Genomic DNA, 20,496 nt, shown 5'->3' with positions numbered 1-20,496 from the left:
AATTTGCTTATGATTCTCTTACTTAAGTAAATTCTATTGTCTACGTGCCTCTCCCTTCCACTCACAGCAGCAGGGACTGATGTGAAGAGAAGCACTACTCACTACTTTACTTTTCTTCTTCTCTGAAGATGTGCTTCTGTTTTTCCTCTTCCTCCTCCTCAAGGGACAGGATTGTTTGAGAAATGATCCTCCAATATACTCAAGAACAGTTATTTCTCCTTTAGAAATGAGGAAATGAAGCTGTAATCATTTAAGGGAATTACTCTTAGAAACCACATCTGAAGATTAGAAAAAGTCATCGAAGGACTCTGTGGCACAGCAAGGATCTGAAGGAAGGTCGCATGACTAATTCCAAGAGTGTACTGAGCCTGGTCATCCAGCTTCTTGCCTTCTCCATTTGTAAAATACTACAAAAGGCACTTAAAGCCACTTCACCCCATCAAAATGTTAGGAAAAATAATTTCTTGGGGTTAATTCACAGTTGCCAATTAGAAAATTCAAGTAAATGCTTCATGAGCTCAGTATCTTCTGTAACGGAGCAAACCTCCCTCCATGCACCACTGGGTGAGGTTCCATCTTAACTCACTAAGTCAGTTAGAAATTAAGCATCTACTCTGCTGGCTGAGCTGAGCTGAGCGTCCAGAAGACGACGCCTCTCACCTAAACCAGGCATGTAAGGTAAGTGGTACGGTCACCTCGCAGCACTGACCCAAGGAGAACGTGAAACAATGTATTTGGAGAAGGTATCCTCATTGTCACGTAGAAAATAATGTGAGTTTCACTCTTATGATTTAATTGTAAGACATATTTTTATCACTTAAAAACTATCATCTATCTATCTTCTCCATTTTTCTTAAGATGCTCTGTCTGGGGATAGATAGTAAGACAGGAATAAACAAACCTCAAGTGGAACTTCACTTTCCAAGATTTTGTATGGGTTTGTTTTTCTTGTTAACAACCAAACATATGGTTTTCTCAGTACCAAAACACACAGCACAATAATTCACGTCCAGACCAATACTGTTAATGCTTCCTGGCCCACTGGGGTGCCAGGGAACATGCCTGGTGTCATGGGAAGGAAGATTTTTTTTCATTGTGTCTAGAACAATGGGTGTAAGTGCCAGGAACTCAAAACTGTAATATCTAGCTGAAGGTCTTAATGGCTTACATATTTACACTCCAAATAAACACCACATGAGACATATCCTCCCTACCAGTCAGAAAGCTTCTCATTGTAAAAAATGTATTACTTCTATCATGTGTTCAGAAAAACAAGTTTTCATCTTTGCTGGATGATAAATCAGGCACAAAGCAGCCCACTATGGCATATTAACTTAGTTTGGTGATAGTATACTATGAAAATTTTAGCAGCAAACAAGTCACTGTCTTAGAAAATCCAAATGTAGGCTGTTTAAAAAAGAAAAAAAAGAAAAAAGAAAAAAGAAAAAAGAAAAAAAGAAAAAAAGAAAAAACCCCACCTCAAAACAGACAGACAATGATAGCTTAGTTTGCTTGACTTTAAGTGGGAAAGGGTAGTTACTGCATTAGATTTTTGTTGTCAAATTCTGACTGTTGGCAATGAACTCTCACCACCCATCTCCGCTGTAGCCATCTTTACAGAACCTGTATGTTAGCAGACTTTTACACATTTCCTAAGCTGTTGGACCCCGAGTCTTTCTTTCCAAACCTTTGCACACTCTGACCATGAATAAGTTCTCCAAAGGAGAAGTATTGTCAGGAGGAAAGAGGATGTGCTCTTCAGCTTGGTGGTAGTCAGGCCTCAGTTTCGGAATGCTCCCACTCTGCTTGCTTTGCTAATGAAGTTTTTCAGGAGGTCGTGGTCCATTTCTGCAAAGCCTTGAGTTTGTGTAACAACAGTTAAATGGTTTATGCAAAACCTGAAGCAAAATTCTTCCAAGTCCTAGGAACAAATTGAGGTAATTTGTAATATGAATGACTGATAGCAAAATTACTATTTTTCTGTTTCAAATCTGTCATTGAATCAGCAGAGAACACAGCAGGTTGTTTACATTATCAATGCCTTTTCTGATCAGTTTGATTAGATCACAAATTATAGGATGAAATGTGTTCATACAACACTATTCAATAAACCACCTCCAAGAAAAAAGGAGTAGCCCCACCTAAATTAACTCCAGAACTCAATCACGTTTACTGAGCTCATTAGAAAAGTTATTATTAAGTGAAACCATCAACTTTCCCCCCATACAACTATTAGAGTATCAGTAACTCCTTTCTTTTCCTCCCTGTACTGAATTCAGTAGTGGTCCCCTGAAAAACAGAAGATATCCTAGTCTTGCTGAAAATAAAAGCAAAAGATGATGTAATATTTGATGATGGTCGGTGAACACAAACTGGATGTTAGGATACAAGTGTCTTTCATGGTGAACCTAGGAATTGTGTTCCCCTGTCTAGGAAGTGGGATTCCTAGATAGCAAAAATGGTTCTCTCTTGTCCTGGTCTTGCTGTAAAAGGTTGTTCAGATATTCAGCACAGGATAGGTATTAAGCCATTAAGCCAAACAAACATGATTTCACACAGCAAGTTTTGCCTGCTCAAACTCCTCACAACAGTGGCAATCCTGCTCTCCATGCACTGGGTCAATCCCCTTTAGCTGGTTCCTATGCAACAACTTGCTGTTGAAGGAAAATTAATTACCTTTTGCAGCGAGGCAAGTCTAAATTGGAAGTATGATCCATGATCTATAAACCCTTCCAAGGTTACAGCAAAAAGAGGTCTCTTAATCCATGCCAGTTTCATTCTGCCTTAACTACACAAACATTGCAGCAGTAGAAAGAAATCTAGCAGAATACCTGTGCATTTCCCTCTCAAACCTTTTCCTTAGAATTCTGTTTCAAGTCTATTGCCTCTGTCACGATGTAACTAAAGCTTTAGCAGAGGCCAAGCAGTACAAAATATCCTTTAAGAAGAAACAAGGTAGCAACAATACACAGAAATAACTTGTATCTATGTCTCTTCAAAAAGTACTGGAAAAGCAAGAAAAGGAATGAGAATAGCAGAAGAAATAAGAAACGTAGAAGAAATAAAAAATGTAGAAGAATTGAATTAATTCTATCTTTTCAAAATTTTAAAATATTAGGCCTCTTTCATCATCCGTCTTTGGACAGTTTTCTACTGAAGCACTGATACACTGCACGTGGTTCTCAAACCAATTTTTACTCTATTAATGTAGTACACTAAAGGATCCTGGCTTACTTCGTGATTCCTTAGACACAGACTATCCCACGTCTTTGATAAAGAAGTCTTTGCTGTGCTTCTCTAAAGCAGTTCTGCTATGTCCCATTCTAAGCTGTGGATGTAAGGAGGAGGGCAACAATGCACTCCTGAGTTTGGCACATGCTGCACCTGGAGCATCTGATGATCATGTTAAAATACTGTATGTTTTGAAAGAACACGAGGTATAGAGAACAAAACACTGAATCGCAGAAGGAAGAGGAGGATAACATATATTTAGTCATCTAGCCAATCCCTTTTATTGTGTTTCAGCCATTATAAATGCTAGTACTTTGTCCAGTCTAGTTTTATCACTTCACAATACACCTAAGTGTATCTTTCACTACTCCTTTACCTACTGCACTTGACATGGGTCAACTAAAGGTACTTCTGCTTTGAAGATGTTCAAAACTGTTGACAAGCTTGTAAGAGGAGAAACTCCAGAGCAAACTTCTAATTAAAAAAGTTGTGCTGTTAGGAGAATCAAATCATTGGGTCCTCCCTTCCCATCCAGTCTTCCCTGATTTGCTGGGCTTCTATCACCACAACACATTGAAAGTACAATTCCTCTGGCCTCAGCTGTTCATGCCTTCCATTACTGATACTGTGGTTACAACTGCCCTGTAACTGGCAGATGATAATCTTATTATCTACTAATCTGATGTTATCCCCTATTTCCATTTACAAAACTCACTCACTTCTGGCCTCCTCTTTGCAACTCCTACACAAATTCATCTCATCTAATACACCGCCTCCATACAGCACAGACTACTGTGACATTTTTAACTGGTTTTATTTCAGTCCCTTCTAATCCTGCTTGCTTCCTATGCCTGAAACTGTTTATCAATCCATCGTATTCCACTTTAGCCTCTCCTCCTTTAAAACTTCATCCTACATTTCACAACCAGACAAAACCGAAAAAACAAGTGTTTTTAAAAAACATTGTTGCCAGCTACATATTTTGGCTCTTCTAATAGGTAAACCTTCTGCTTGGCTTTATTCATTTTATTCTTGTAAGGCAGAAGAAATACTCAACAGAAAGACGAGGACTCCTCAACTAAGATGCTCAGTTATAACAACAGCTACTAAGTCTAAAATACATATGCAGACTTTTGAGTAATAAAAACCACCACATCATTATTGCCGCAGTCAGCATAGCACTAAGCAGTTGAGAAAAGAAAAACATATTTGGAAGTATTTGTCTGTTTACAAAAGAAGCTTGCAGTATGCTGATAACTGGTTCCAGAGCCAAGGGCAGACCAGATGACAGGATATGGGGAGAGGAATAACAATAGGTGATTTGTTGTATGTCAGCACGATTCATTGTAAACAACATGGCAAGAGTGGATTTTTTTATCTAAGCACAAGTGTAAATAGCAAGGGACTTTACCCGTAAATTCTCTCATTGCCTGTAAAAGGCAGTACCAGAATGACTGTACCAGACACCAGCAGACAAAATGATCAGGTGGAGAACTGAAGTAACATGCAATGCAAAATCCAAAGGTGGAAAAGGAAATAGCAGTGAGAAATTTGCATGCCATGCCATGCCAGATGGCAAGGCAGGAAGCAGATTAAGAATCCTGACTCACAGGTGCAAGTCAAAAGGCCAGAAAGAAAACACTAGGAGCTGAATTGTTTTATAGCTTAAAAAGGGTAAAAAAAAAAGTCTGGGAAGCCAGAAAGGGAAATTGCAGTATCATGCCTCATCTCTTAAATGCAGTTATGTTTGTATTACACAGTTTCGTTTCTCAGAAAATAACTGTTTGCCTGAAGAGAAGTTCTCCTTACCTGAGCTTCATATTTGACAGCAGCAGAAAGAAGAGCAATGGCATTCTCTTCACAAATGCCTTGTTTGATCGTTTGCTGGCAAAGCTTTTTCAATCTGTTTTCTCTATAGAGTGTTGCCAAATCTAGCAGTCCTGTGAAAATTCATAGAGCTTTAACTGTCCTGGTGCAAAGCATATTAATTTCTTTTCAAATTAATCAATTACCCTACTGTTTTAGGCTGAATTAATCAAAGACTTGTTCTATTTTTTTTTCCCTAGATGATGTTTGCATTTTTAAAGGTCCTCAAAAGACATATTGAGAAGGGACCTTTTTATTACTGTACAAGTGTTCTGTCTTCTTCACTGTACTGTATCTCATCCTAGGCATCAATCAGTGACTTGCATCCTCTTAAATTAATGCAGGGAACAGCTCCCTTTTCATCCATGATCAAATCGCCATAGCTACTCAAACAGAAAAGTTTTAGGATGGCATTAGTGTCTTTTCCAGGGGAAAAAAGTTCTTAATATGAGAAACAACAAGTTATTTTTGAACATTTTGCATCTTTGATCTTACTACATCCCCACCACTCATTCTCCTTGGGCATGTTTCCTGCTACTGCATCCCTCCTTCCTAACACGTGCCGAACTCAAGATTTAAGTGATAATAAAACTAAAATGAACAAGCTCTACTCTCCTCACCCTGTTATGTCACTTTATTGAACTTTTCAGAAACAGTAACCTAGAGTTATTTCCATTTATGGCAAATACCTATTGCATCTTCAGGAGGGAGCCTGATGTTGTCTGTATACAGGTATTCCAGGAAGGCTCGGTAAACAGGATAAGAAAATTCACTCATTTCTATAATTTCATCATCATTATTCAGTATGGAACGAAAATGTTCACACCTACAAAACACAAAGATTGTGTACTGTAAAGAGTTAAGCTTGAAAGATGAGCTGCAGCAAGAAGCTGGTAAAAAAAAAAAAGAAAATCAGTCATAACAGACTGAATACACAACTATAAACTCTAACTACATGATTTCTTGTTTTGAACACATTAACTTCTTGAAGCCTTATAAGGCTTACAAGCCTTATATATATATAATTCAGAATTTTCCTTTATTTCCATTATTAATATTTTATAGCTGGTTCCGTTTCTACTTACAGTATCTTTAAGGATGGTCCACATGTTTTGATGTCATTTTCTTAATTATGGTATATATTAACTATGAATTTTATTACCTGGTTCATAATAGATAAAGTTTACAATTAAGTTAGACAATTCTCACATATCAACCTGCTTTCTCCAACATGACCTAGTGAGAAGGGAATTTATTAATATTTTAGATAACATTTATTCCAGTATCAGTCCACACATAATTCAGCATTACATTTAGTCATTATACGCAAGGATTAAAATATTTAAAGTTAAGACACTCTCACCCAGATCTTTCATCACCTTTTTCTTACAAGTCTGAATACATTTGTGACAGACAAGAAACAAGCAAGGAAAAAGCACCATCTTTGATAGCTGTACTCTGTAACTTACTGCTCCCTAAAAACCACTGGGTAACTTTTCAATTGTTTTCAAAATCTTTGCTGATGGAAATAAACATCATCACCTCAGGTAACTTTTCCTGTAACAGGCACAATTTAATTGGACTCTTTTATACTACACTACTTAATTCCTAACTCTCCCACATCAGAATTTGCAATTCTTTTACTAAAACTTTTATGTAAAAGCTAGGTTGGTTTCCTTTTAATGATGCTGGGACAAGTTTACATCATAAAGACAGCATGACTTAGATACAAATGAAAAATAATTATTTATTTTATCATTTAATTCACCTTTTTCACATTTGATTTCACTGCTTATTTGAAGAATTTTTTTTCTTAGTATTTTATTTTATTACATTAAAAAAATAAACATCAAGTCAAATTAGACACTGGAACAGGTTGCCCAAAGAAGCTGTGGATGCCCCCTCCCTGGAAGTGTTTAAGGCCAGGTTGGATGAGGCTTTGAGCAACCTGGTCTAGTGGAAGGTGTCCCTGCTGATGGCAGGGGGGTTGGAACTAGATGATCTTTAAGGTCCCTTCCAACCCAAACCATTCTATGATTCTATGAAACTCATTAAAAAAAATCAAAAAGTCATTATCTATCTTCTGCCACATCTTGTTCCACATTCTGGCACTGGAAGAAGCAGACTAAACCCCATTGCTTTGTTTCCCAGAGCTTCATCTTAAGTGGTGGTGACCATGCTATCCATCCAGCTGTGGAACAGACCTTGGGAATTGTCTGTTGCCCCAGAGGCACCACACGAAAGTCAGAGAGAAGGTGGAGCACATTGTTCCCTTAAAAATAAGTAAGTAAATAAATAAAAATCAGTTGGTACTCATCCTTCAGTTTCCAAAGTACCTTGGAGTGACTTACCCTTTGGAGTGCCTCTCTCTCTCAGTAGAGACAGGCCAGACACCTAATTTTTTCTGTGTAATTGCAGAGCAGATGAATCCCACCCACATGCTCACATGTTATCTCTTTCTGCAGGCACCGTGTTGCTTGGCCAGCCTCTCACTGAGCTGGGTACTGCCCTGCCATTCCACCACCATCGCAAGCTAATAGCCACCAACAGTATGATCTAGTTCAACAGCAGGCATAGAACAAGATGGGGAAAAAAGTCTTCATAAGTAGTAAAGAAATGACTGGATAATGAAAGGAACTTTTACCAGCACTGCATTCATTACAATGCTCTGGAACAGGCTGAATGCTTCAAAATACCATGTTAAATGCGTTATCCTCTGATCCAGTTGCATCATGAGACTGTAATGCTTAAACAAAATGCTAATTCTACTGACTGCACCTGATGCTTTATTATTCCTGTAAATTATTTTGATAATGCCATACACTTAAATCTATTTTAGAATTATACACATTTCCTTCCCAGAATGTGATATAATCTGAGAAAAGTAGAGCAAGAAAAAAGAAATAAGGGAAAGTTACATGTATCAGGAAAAAGAACCTCAGAAACGTTTTGGGGATACACAAGACTTGAAGTGATATTCAGTGAAGGACATGAGGCATTCCAAACAAAGAGGGTGGACTATAGGCACGAGAGTAATGTATATGTAATTAAACCAGCAGAGGGAAGAAAATAGTAAAACAGGTAATTGGAGTAGTAAGAGGAGAGCAGAAAAGACAAAAAAAAAAAAAAGGCTAGGCAAGAATTAATAAGGAACACAATAATAAACACAAGAGCATCTGCAGAAGTTGCTGAAACAACTGAAGGGTCCTGTGGAAGGAAAGAAAGAAAGAAAGGCAAGAATAAACACAAAACCCTCAAATCATCCCAGCGGAGGAAGCCAAGCAAAGGAGGAAAAACTGATGTAAATGAGGAAAAATTGATTCAAACTACTGGGAAGGCAGCAGAAAGAAGTGACCCTTTTCCTCAGCAGGAAAAGGTTATCAGAAACCAGGGTCAAGGATGTTTAGGTAGCATGAAGGAGGATACATATCAGATGGAGGGAAGTGATGAAAAGACTGGTAGTAAGCAGCATGTTTGGTGATTCCAAGCAGTGAGGAAAAGAGAGTAACAGTGAAGAACAGCAGATGAGGGCTATTTCCCCATGGCTGAGGGAAAAGGGAGTTTGTAAGAAAAAGTCAAGAATTTGGAGCAGTAATTACTCAGCACAGTGGACTATACTACACAGTTTAGTTTATATTAAACTATACAGTTTGTGCCTTACCTAATTTTGAGAAGAACTTTATGAACATGGATGTATTTTCCATCCACTAGAAACTTCAGGTCTGCAGTTTCAGGGTTGTCAAATTCCTTCTTTAGTGACTGGGCTACTGTTAGATGGTCATCAGGCTCTAGAATAAAAAGAAGAATTAGTAGTAAGTAACACAAGTATCTCTCATGATAACATCCTGACTGTCTGTCAGCAATTAACACAATAAATATGACATCTCTTTAAGGCTAGTAAAAAAAAATAAATTAAAAAATCAGCAGACTATGTATGAACTCCTAGAAAAGCAAATAAAGGGCAACTTTCATCAGTCCTTACTACTTTCCTACTCCAAACAAATATACCTATTAAAAAAAAAAAAGTCTCACTCCTCTAACTCATACATATAAGGCCAGAAAAAAAAATAAAATTAACATAGTCTCAGAAGTTTAATGCTGCATCTGATTGCAAATGGTATCAGTCATTATTGGGTAAATTATTCTGAATGAAAAGTGTTAGTTATTATAAGATACCCAAAAGGTCAATATACCCAATTTCTAAAATATTCCCATAAGGAGACATTATCTTACAGCAGAAATAAAGCTACTACAAAACAAACACATTGGCTGCAGTCCCAGTGTGATATCCCTAAAGGTAAATGCCAACAGTTACAAGTCTATTCAAGAAGTGTTTTCCCTCGACGTACGGCGTTAGAAGCACTCTCTGTGTGGATGTCTGCATATTCCCGTTTGTGCCATATGTGTGTCTATCCCGCTGTGCATGCGACACTTGCATTATAAAGCTCCCAGACAGCCTTGAAAACTCTGCATTGTCTGCACAGAAATTTTTATCTCCTGAACTGTTTCCAAATCTCCATCCTATTTGGTAGCCTTGGAGAACTATCTTCCTTAATACTAGTAAAAAATTAAGCCCTCCAAGCCTCATTCTTAACTCAGTAAACATTTTATCTTCTTACCATATAACTACACATTATTAGTTTATACAAATTTTGTGGGTCAGTAATAAATTGTTCTCTATAGAAAATTACATAAATATTAGGTCCTGTAACCTACTGGGCTAGAAATAAGAATAGTATTCTGCTGGAAATGGAAAGACCTTCACCACAAGCTCTAGAAAAAACTTAACACAGGCACAGTTTGATACGGTTACACTTTGTTTAGCACAATTATTTTTTGTTTCATTTAGAGGATGCCACTTATGTTCAGGTATACCAAATCAGGGCAAGAATTATCAGAGTGTGTAGGTTTAAAGGTAAAAGGATGGGGGGGACCCCAATGACATGATAATAAAAAATCCTTCTGAAATTAAGAACTAACAAAGTATTTTACAGTATCGTTTTTTTGTACTATATGTGGTTTATTTATTCAGACCTGTACTATCCAATTAATTAATAATTTGAATAAGTAATAATTTTAACAACCAATGCAAAGCTGAAGTTCTTCTTCAAAGCTAACTGGCGATTCAGACACCCACCAACAGGCATCTCCAGATGACTTCTACAGTCAGCAGAGGTAAACTGACAATAGTGGGGTTCAGTTATGAAAATCTTAGAGGGAAAATAGGTTCTTCAATTTGTTAGAGCCAAGAAGTGGGAACCAGAGGAAGGAAACGAAGAGGCAGGTCACACTGACAAGGCACAAAGCTAAGGAAACTCCTTAGCAGTCAGTGCAAAGAATTGTAGTAGGAATGTTAGAACTGCCACAAACAGGGAATGAGTGGGAATTACTGGGAGCACCAGAATACAACAGACAGAGAAGGGCTGCAAGCCTGGCAGATGTCCATGGCACCCAGTTCAGCAGATCCTAGGATGCAGCTGCCTGATGATTTTCACCACACTTAGATCAGGAGACAAACCAACAGTGAGTCAGTCCTGACAGCTCGCCAAGGTGGGACATACTGGAGAGACTATTCACTCTCAGCTCCTAGAACATGCAAAAAGGCACATCAGAAACCAGCACATAGTCACCTAACTAAAAGGAATCCAGAAGACATGACGAGGGCCTGACAGCCAGGATCATTTATCCTGTGTCATCACAAGGAACCCTGCTCAGACCATCTGAATACACATTTTAGTGCTGGGATGCTGGACAGACCACTTGGCACATCTGAGAATGTGGGTCTGAAAGTCCATCTGAAGTTAAGTTTTGCTTAAAAACAAAATAATGTTTTCCTCTTGGAAGGTTTCACTTTGTGCTTCTGTACAATATTGCTACAGTGTTGTGACATTGTTTCCAAAGGGATCAAGAAGTCAAGGTCAAAAAACAAAAATAAAGAGAGCTGCCACAGTCAAAAATTACTCCCATGGGTGAAGCAGTGCAAGCGAGCTGGGTGTATTGCTCACAGTGACAGTGAAGGTGGGAATAAAAGATGTGTTGGGAAATTGTTATGAATGTAGTCTTAACCACACTGTGTTAGAGTGTGAATATCTGTGAGTATTAATGAGCAATATGCTTATTAATAAGTAGGTCACTTGGAAGCCTTCAGCATAAAGGCGGTAACTACATGAACAATCATATAATCCCACTCAGGACTCTTTTAGCTGACCTAAAACAGCATTTCTGACCTAAGATGGCATTTGTAAAAGAAAAGAAGTAAAGATGAATTTGCAGAAAGGAGCACTGAAAAACTGTAACAGGCAGTTGTCTTCTCTATAAAAAATGAAATAAGGAAAGAGGCAGTTTTTGCTTCTGGCCTTCCTCCACTCTCCTTTGAAAAATTCCTCAATACTCTGCACTAAACTGAGAAGAAAGGTAAGAGAGGTGAAATTCTGATAGCATGAAGTAATATTTTAACTGGGCAAGAAGAAATGGAAGCTGAAGAGCTCCAGAACCCCACTAATGTACATAAGAAGATACATATAACTGAATTTAATGTTAAGTTGCATATACTAATAATGTCCCATTTCCTTCATAAAATAACCAATTCTTATAGAAGAAAAATCTGAACATACTACAGATGTTTTTATGTAGAACTTACAACTGAAATACTTACTTACATGGAATGAACCACCCCATTGCCTGGGATTTTAGTGCAGTAACACAATTTACAAGTAATAACTAGTAGGCAAATATTAGGAATATTAAGAATTTTCTGAACAAGCCACCCTAGAAAGCACAACTGCCTCAACCTAGAGAAAATGGGGGTGGTCTTTGGACTGTGCCCTAAAACATGAATTTTGGCAAAGCAGTTTCCTGAGAACAGTATTCTTCATTTAATACTCTAGCCTCTCAAAGCTGAAATATGAGTGTTATTAACAGAATTTCCTTACTTTGGCATCCAGAAGGCACCAAGGGAGCAAAGAGTGTTCTACAATTGTCAGACAAAAGCATACAAAAGCAATTACAAAGGCAGTACAGAAGTGGATTGGAAGCATGATGGACTCAGTACAGTCCAAATTACAAAATAACAAATTGCTGCATTCTAGTTTTTAGCTTAAGCTCCCAGATGACATCTACAGACAACCCCAAGAGTCTCATCTTTGATTAGGTCAGCAAAGCCAGTAACTTTATTAGCAGCCAATATGGAACTTAATTTGTAGCTGAAGAACGAACTCTCTGTAAAAAAAAGCTACATACTTAACTCTTTCAAGTCCAGGTCAGCAAGATGGACCTTAATGTAATCAAATACCTGAGATCCAGCTACTTGTCTCTTCAGAAGCCCAGGTCATGATTGTCTGTGATGAGACTCTAAGTGCCTGTGGCAAATTCTGAATATGGGAACTGGGCTCCCTCAGTTCTCAGTAGTCTACTTAGGGGCACAAAAGAAAGCTTCAGGGTTCCTAAATGTTCCGCATGGCTCCCTCAAGTCTCCAAATTCAAGCTCAGCTTCTCCACCCATGGCCATTGTACAGTAACATTCAGTGGTTACACAAAAAAAACCCCTCCCCAAACCCAAAGCACCCCCTCACAGAAATAAACCATGTCAATAAAACAATCATTTAGCACTGCCATCAGGCCTTACCAATTTTTACAATTCCATATTATCATTTACACATGTGTAATATATGATTACGATTATGCTTCCCAGTACAAATCTTTGCAAGAAACTAAGTTTAAGCTTCAAATACACACAACTGTTTTATGCACTAGTGATATTAGTGCACTTCTATTTAGAAGATGTCAGAACAAAAAATACTTAAGCTCACCTACTGACAGAAGACGCCACATAACGGCAGGGGTAGCAAAGCAAGCAAACACATCGTCAGTGCAGGCAAAGTGAGTGAGGTGGGGAAGGATCACTGACTGCCCACGGCATTGGCCCCACATGTACACCTGGCCGCTCTGGGTCTTGGCAGCCGACGTGTGAGCAGAGTGGCAGGCTGCAATCTCTATAACTCTGAATTTACAAGCAAACAAAGAAAAAAAGCAAGTCACTCTCATAAGAACAAAATGCAGTGAAGAAGCTTACTACCTCCTGCCTTTCTCAGGTGCAAAACATATTTGTAAGCATGCATGCACTTCCAACTGCAAGAATGTTTTCCAACTGTACACAGCAAAATTAAAAGGGCTATCAATGTTTCTTCAAACAGTGTGCACTCAGAAAGTTTCTCAGTGAAAAAGCATCTTGGGAGTGAGGAGACACTGTTGCAGCAGACCAGTATATCTGCTGCAGCACATGCTGTACTGACCCCCTCGGCTCCCTCAAACAAAGCTATCATGAGTTTCAAGTCTTTGAATGTCCTCAGTGGTGCTGGGCAGTGAGGTGAGTGGCTGCATTAAGCTGTAGAGAAGGGGTACTTGGAGAAGATGAAGAAAGAAATGAGGAGGCATTCACCAAAAAAACCAAACAAAAAACCAAAAAACCAAACTTTGCTTATTGGTAACAGTTATAAAGCAACAATTTAAACAAACTTCTTTTAATTAAAATACTTAAGTGTCATTACTCACAAGTATTATTACTTATGTTTAACAAACTTTCATTTTGAAAATTAAAAATTAGAACCAAACAGCACTAAAAGCTGTTTCTAAGTGTACTTTAGCTATGTTAGACTATCTCACTAATCCTAAAGTTGATTTAGGATTTCAAAACTCCCACTGTGTACAACATTACACAATCCACTGTTTTGAGTCTGAACTACTTACTGGCTGTTTACTTGTTTCCCAGCTGCCTGGGGAAAACAGCTGGGAAACAACTTGTTTAAAGCTGTACGTACCTATCTTGCAGGTTTTAGTGAGGTAATAGTTTCACTGACACTAGGAATGCACATTCTGGACAACAAAAGGGAAAGGCAGCACACAACATTACAATTCGTATTAAACTGTGGTAACATTTTAACTGCAGCCAAAGTGTCTGGAAAAAATTCAGCTACATTTTAAGCAAGAGCACAAACACACATTAAGAAATAGCAAGGAGGTTTCAAAAACAGGCCATGCCGCTACATTTTAAGCAAGAGCACAAACACACATAAAGAAATAGCAAGGTTTCAAAAACAGGCCATGTGTCATCACCAGAGAGCAGTTGCCTCTTCCTTACAATAATGTACACAGACACAAGTTTAAGAGGGACAAGTCACTTTTCTTATTTTTCACAATAGGAGGCCAAAATCAAGACCTCAGTTATAAGGGACAGATTCAAATTTATGGCCACATATATACATGACTTTACATTAGTGATAGAAATAACTGCCCCACTATCCAACAAGGACTTACAGGAAAACATTTAACCTGTAAAAACCTAAGAATTTTCAGGCAACAATAGCAAGAAAGAACTCCTCCCTTTCTCTCTCTCCTTCATTATGAGCTGGATTTAATAGCAGAAATAACACAAATTGCAGATGTCCACTCTTCACATTTTCTGTCTGTACTTCTTGTTAAAAGCAGCATATTAAAATACAATTTATACACAGAGACAATAAAGCTTTTATCATTGACTTCGAACAATGAAACTACATGACCCGAGAAACTGCAGTGAAGGCCTATATAAAGTACAGTGTGAGCCGAAGCAGAAGATAGCACACTTTGGCTCAGAACATTTAATTTCTCTTTCACAAGGATGGTTATGGGGCAGATTCAAGCATTTTCAGTGAAAAGCAAACTTTAATGCACTGATTTTGTGTGTCAGATAAATTTTCAATCCGTTCACATTTATAGCAGAAGAACCACTGCAAAATTATAGGCTATTTCTCTCAAAAAATGCCATAATTTTCTGTAGCTCTTCTGAGAGTATGCCAACTGATGTCTGACTGCTGGACTATAAGTATTACCTGTCCTTATCCACAACAACTGTTGTAGGGTAAGACTGGTTACTTTTATTCCCAGTACCTAACTGGCCATATGAATTGGCTCCCCAGGCATAAATCTGACCTTCATCTGTTAGCACTAAAGTATGTGCATAGCCACAGGCAACCTATAAGGAATAATAAAAAAAAAAATCTCATTTTTATATAACAGCAAGTTAATACAGACAGACACATGTTATTCTATACGTTAATGTTTACACTGGTATGGAATCAATAACAGTACAATAATTACAAATACAGGTAAGTTTATTAAAAAGGGAAGCAAAGTAGATGAGGTGACTTTGAGGGAAAAAAAATGTATCACTGAGGAACTGGGAGATAATTTCAAGAGTACAGCAAAAGAATAGCCAAATTGAGAAAAAAGGAAAGCTATATGACAAATACAAACAGTATGCAGAAAAAAAATGCAGAAAAAGGCAGATCAAGTCTTGCACTGACCTTGTTCTAGGGGCAACTGCTCCAATGTGAACAGCTTACCACTGTAAAAATAGGCAAGGTCTCCCTGTCTGCTCCTCTCCCCCTGACTGCCAGCCACACAAAACTGCCCCCTCCCTGTGCCAGTTCCAGTGCTCACCAGACCCTCTGCTGAGGTAACTTACACCACTGGAAGGAAACTCTCCACAGCTGGGCCTGAGAACCACCAGAGCCCACATAAGGTAAACAACAGGACCAGCCAGACAAGGAAGAGAGCACAGAGACGAAACTCTCCGTCTTGATGGCACCACACAGCTGTGTCAGCTCATACCCTCTTGTGGAAAACCACTCAGTCTCGCTGAGCTGGTACCCTACATAAGGTTGCTTGAATATCCACTTTACAATCTATATATGCAGCATATGTGCCACATATAGATACACAGTGGCAAAATTACCAGCAAAAGTCTTGTTCTGCATGCATTACTGTAACTATCATAGCTAGATGACTATCAATAATCAATTTACCTTGTTCAAAACTAGCTCACGTATCTTTATATAATCTGCAAAGCAGATATACCATAAAAGAAATAAAACCTTAAGTTATTTACTGATTGGAGGTTTACAGCTGGTATTAATTGATATCAAACAAATGAAGTGGGTGGAAACAGGATCTAAGTCACACCTAATCTCATACTCTCCAAATAGGAAAATAAATACAGGGGAAAATAATATTCTCTTTATTACATTATTCTCCAACAGCAATTTTTACCAGCCAAGCTATTGTCTACATCCTAGGAATCAAATGTAAAACTATGTAATTAAATTAGTTTATTTTAAAATGTTTTAAAAATCCATAACTTCCCTGACTAAATGTAATAAATAGGATCCAAAGTTCAAAACAGTCTTGTAAATTTCACTAGTTTACAAAGTCAGTGTTTTCTAGCAGAATGCCTCATTTTCTTGACAGGATCCACTATTTTTGATAAATCAATTACAAACTTTGACTATCAGTTCTGCAGTTACTTTAGATATTTCTTATCAGTTAAAGAAGTTATCAGTTTGCTAGTTACACTGATGGCAGTTCAATTATTTGGTAAAGTATAATAACCACCCCAGATCAAGACCAATCGTGGAATCACACCAACTCTTGACCAAAAGCAGTTGGAGACAATTTGTTCAGACTCCAAACACCGGTTAGTCACTGAGGCTGGAGTGGAATTCTAAAAGTGATATTCAGTCTGACAGAAAGACAAAATGCTGAACTGTAGCATTTTCCCAGAAAATAAGACAGGAGTAAAAGAAGAATGGGGTAGCCTAAGAAGACTTTCTTATTTATTAAAATAACTGTTTGTTTTGGGGTTTTTATAAATGAAGTTTTACAGGGGAGTTTTACAGGGGAAAAAAAAAAAAAAAAAGACCAAACATTTCTAATGCCCTAGTCCTCTTTAAGTAAAACTCCTGACCTCACTGAGGTATATGGCAAAATTCCCACTGAACTCCACAGGGTCAGTTTCTGCTGCACTGACAGAGGTCCATTTTAAGAGACATATTTTTATCCTGGTACTTCAAACAAAGAGATAAAGGACTATCTCCTTTAAATGTAGAATATGCCTTAGCATATTTTCAGCTGTTCATAAAGGGTTTGATATGGAGCATCACACACATACCCGCTGTACACGAATGCCTTGCAAAGCTGCGATTCGGCACGGTGTGGGCTGATTGCCGCTGCTGCCCAGGCCAAGCTGGCCGTTACCATTGTAACCCCAGACATAGACCTTAAAAACAGAGACAGGGACTTTAACTGTTTGCTGCTAACTACTTCTTCTGAAAACACGATAAACTACTTCAGAATTACAACAATAATTTTTCTTCAGTATTTCCTATCCCCACTCCTCAGAATCTGTACTTTATATGTAGATAAACACAAACATACACACATATATACATACCTATATAAATGTACATATATACATACAGATATATTTAGAATCATAAAATGGTTTGGGTTGGAAGGGACCTTAAAGATCATCTAGTTCCAACCCCCCTGCCATCAGCAGGGACACCTTCCACTAGACCAGGTTGCTCAAAGCCTCATCCAGCCTGGCCTTGAACACTTCCAGGGAGGGGCATCCACAACTTTTCTGGGCAACCTGTTCCAGTGTCTGACCACCCTCACAGTGAAAAACTTCTTCCTAATATCTAATCTAAACCTGCCCTCTTTCAGTTTAAACCCATTTCCCCTTGTTTTGTCATTAGTTGCCCTTATGAAAAGTCCTTCCCCAGCTTTCTTGTAGGCCCCCTTCAGGTATTGGAAGGTCGCTATAAGGTCTCCCCGGAGCCTTCTCTTTTTATACACACACGTATGTGTTTTTCTGCACTGCAAATTTGGGATGCTGCTTCTGTTTAAAATATCAACTGCATGCTCATCTAAAACTCTAAACCTCCATATTCATGTTGCTCTTTTAAGAGTTAGATTATGTAAGACTATATGAAGAGTAGAAAATAAGTGATCCATACGGCTGTTTCCCAGCACAGAGCAAATTCAGCATGGATACTTCCCTTTTTCAAAAAGCTAATTTCTCATTCAAAAATACTCTAACAGAAAACACACTAAACCAAGTATAAACTGGAAGCTATGCACAACAGTTTGAGTGGGCTGTTAACAGCTTTATGCTGAACATAAGGAAAAGGGAAAACACTGAGCTCTGATAATTTCAGTGACATATGTTCTGCTGCAAACAGTTAATAGCTACTTAGATCTAAACTGAAATGCCTGGAGCAACGGAGCTAGAGAGCATGTAGGCTGTCCCAAATCTTCAGCTCATGAAATAAAACAACAAGAACACTACAAGCTCTTCTTATCTTTGCAATGAGGATAAAAAAGTACAAGAGGGATTAACTTAGTTAACTTATCATTAACTTAGTTATTTTTACATATGAGAAAATGAAGCTATCATGAAACACTAAGTATACATATATAGATTTGATATTATTTAATCCCAAAATCTGTAAAAATCTCCTTCTCACAATCCTATTTTTACTTCAGAACTGTATTTTCAAGTAAATTTGAAATGTCATACTTGAATTCCTTCAACTCAAAACCAACTTCAATAGTTGACACAAAGTAACAGCTGCTAAATATTACAAGTAATCTCATAAACCAAAAAGCCATAAACCAAATGTTAGTGAACAATTTTCCGTTTCACTCTACCTGCTTTCTAAAGAAGAAACAATAACCAGCATGGATAGGAAGAGGAGCTTAAGTTTGTCAAAATGTGTAGGAAAATTTAGGACAAAGTTTTTTACAAGCAGTATAAGCAGGTAGATTTGAGGGAATCTGGAAAGGTATACTTCTTTTCTGAGTAGTAGGTCAATACTGACAGGTTTGAAATTATCTATATCCCATGATATTACATAAAATAAAGTTCAGTCAGAAAATTCACTTAAAAGTTTCTTACCTCTCCATTTTCCACCACAGCCATAGAGCACATCTGTCCACAAGCTATATTAACTACTATTTTATTTTGTAGGCAGCTGGTAACTCTTCGAGGAATTGGTTGATTAGCTGTTGAACCAGATCCAACTTGGCCTGAGTTATTATAACCCCATGTGTATACCTGTTGTAAGAGAATTGTCATAAAAGAAGGCTATATAACATACAGTTCAAAGTACATACTCAAGAGATAAAAAAGTTATATGCTTAAAAAAATTACATTTTGAGTTCAAGAGGATGTATTCTTTTAAAGATCTAGGTGGATACATAGGTTTACATTTTAATTGTTTCTATCAAAAATATGCCACTCATAATATTTATATATTCAATTCTTTTATGTTCCTCCAATCAAAGGTAAGAGACAACATGACAGTTGCATTAATGCAGGAAGAGTACATTGCTAGTTCTATAGAACCCAAAGTGGAATGGCTAAGTGGACACAAATGGTACCTCAAAGTAAATGACAGAAAACTTTCTACTTTGGTGGGTAGAACTCCTTACATGAACGTGATTTATATTTTTGTCAGCTTCAATGCCATTAAGCATTTACAACAGAGTATAGCATAGGAAGGAGCTGGCTGCTCTCTACAAAGAAATTCTAATTTCTTATTATAAGTGGATGTGGCACAAAAATCAGTGTTCTGCATGCACTTCAAAGCAGCTACACCCTAACAAGTTTTCCATATTTATCAAACATTTGTGTTGCATCAGTGCTGTGAGGATAGCAAGAAGCAAGGTCTAATGCTGTAGCTGCAGAATGTTTCCCTATTTCTCACATACGTGAATTTCACTAAGAGAAAAGAGAGATTTATTCTCACCTCTCCATCAGATGTTAATACCATAGAATGATGAGAGCCACAGGCAACTTCAATGACTTTCTTGTTCACCAAGTTAGTAGAGACTTGACAGGGAACGAAACCATGATTCGTTGTACCATTGCCCAACTGACTATAAGCATTATGACCCCATGTATACACTTCTCCTTCTATAATAAAAATGTAAAAAGCTGGTTTAAAATCTCTATTTTTCCAATATTTCTCTATAATAACAGGTTAAATCTAATGACTTTATTCTGTCAAAGGCAAACAAGCTTCTTTTCCTTTCACCAACATGAGAACGTAAATTTCAGTGAAGAGGTGAAATAGCCACATAGAAATATACAAACTAAACTGGAAATGATAGTAATTAACACAAAAATTCTGAAACATGTAAGGGCTGTCTGAAAGGCAGGTTAAAAGAGGCTGAATGGAAGTTATTAATGCAAATGGAGTTGAGTAAAAATCATCAAGGAACAGTTCTGGACCTGTGCTTTTGCAATACTTCAGTTCATCAACTGGGTAAGGAGTATGAGCATGTCAGTGAGATCTGCCAGCAATAAAGCTTGGAAGAATACAGATAGAATCAACAGAATGTTAGGGATTGGAAAGCAAACTCAAAAGATCATCTAGTCCAACCCTCCTGCCAGAGCAGGATCATCTGCAGTAGGTCACACAGGAATGCGCCCAGGCGGGTTTTGAATGTCTCCAGAGGAGACTCCACAACCGCTCTGGGCAGCCTGGTCCAGTGCTCCGTCACTCTCACAGTGAAAAA

The 20,496-nt window shown here is 37.8% G+C and overlaps 1 protein-coding gene across 1 annotated transcript; it reads right to left on the bottom strand.

Annotated features, from left to right (window-relative positions):
• Positions 1-1,742: 1,742 nt before the first annotated feature.
• On the bottom strand, positions 1,743-19,891 carry LOC104532090 (RCC1 and BTB domain-containing protein 2; the record flags this gene model as incomplete). Its single annotated transcript, XM_010177197.1, has 9 exons — positions 1,743-1,921; positions 5,041-5,171; positions 5,787-5,923; positions 8,759-8,885; positions 12,906-13,096; positions 14,964-15,106; positions 17,081-17,188; positions 18,872-19,030; positions 19,725-19,891. Coding segments are annotated over 9 exons (1,304 nt in total), but the record flags the coding sequence as incomplete, so codon positions are not given.
• Positions 19,892-20,496: the final 605 nt, after the last annotated feature.

This window comes from Antrostomus carolinensis, unplaced genomic scaffold (assembly GCF_000700745.2).
Source record: "Antrostomus carolinensis isolate BGI_N321 unplaced genomic scaffold, ASM70074v2 scaffold761, whole genome shotgun sequence".
In the NCBI taxonomy this organism is placed as follows: Eukaryota; Metazoa; Chordata; class Aves; order Caprimulgiformes; family Caprimulgidae; genus Antrostomus; species Antrostomus carolinensis.
Note: the sequence above shows the minus strand (reverse complement) of the source record. Positions and strands in the feature narration are given on the sequence as shown.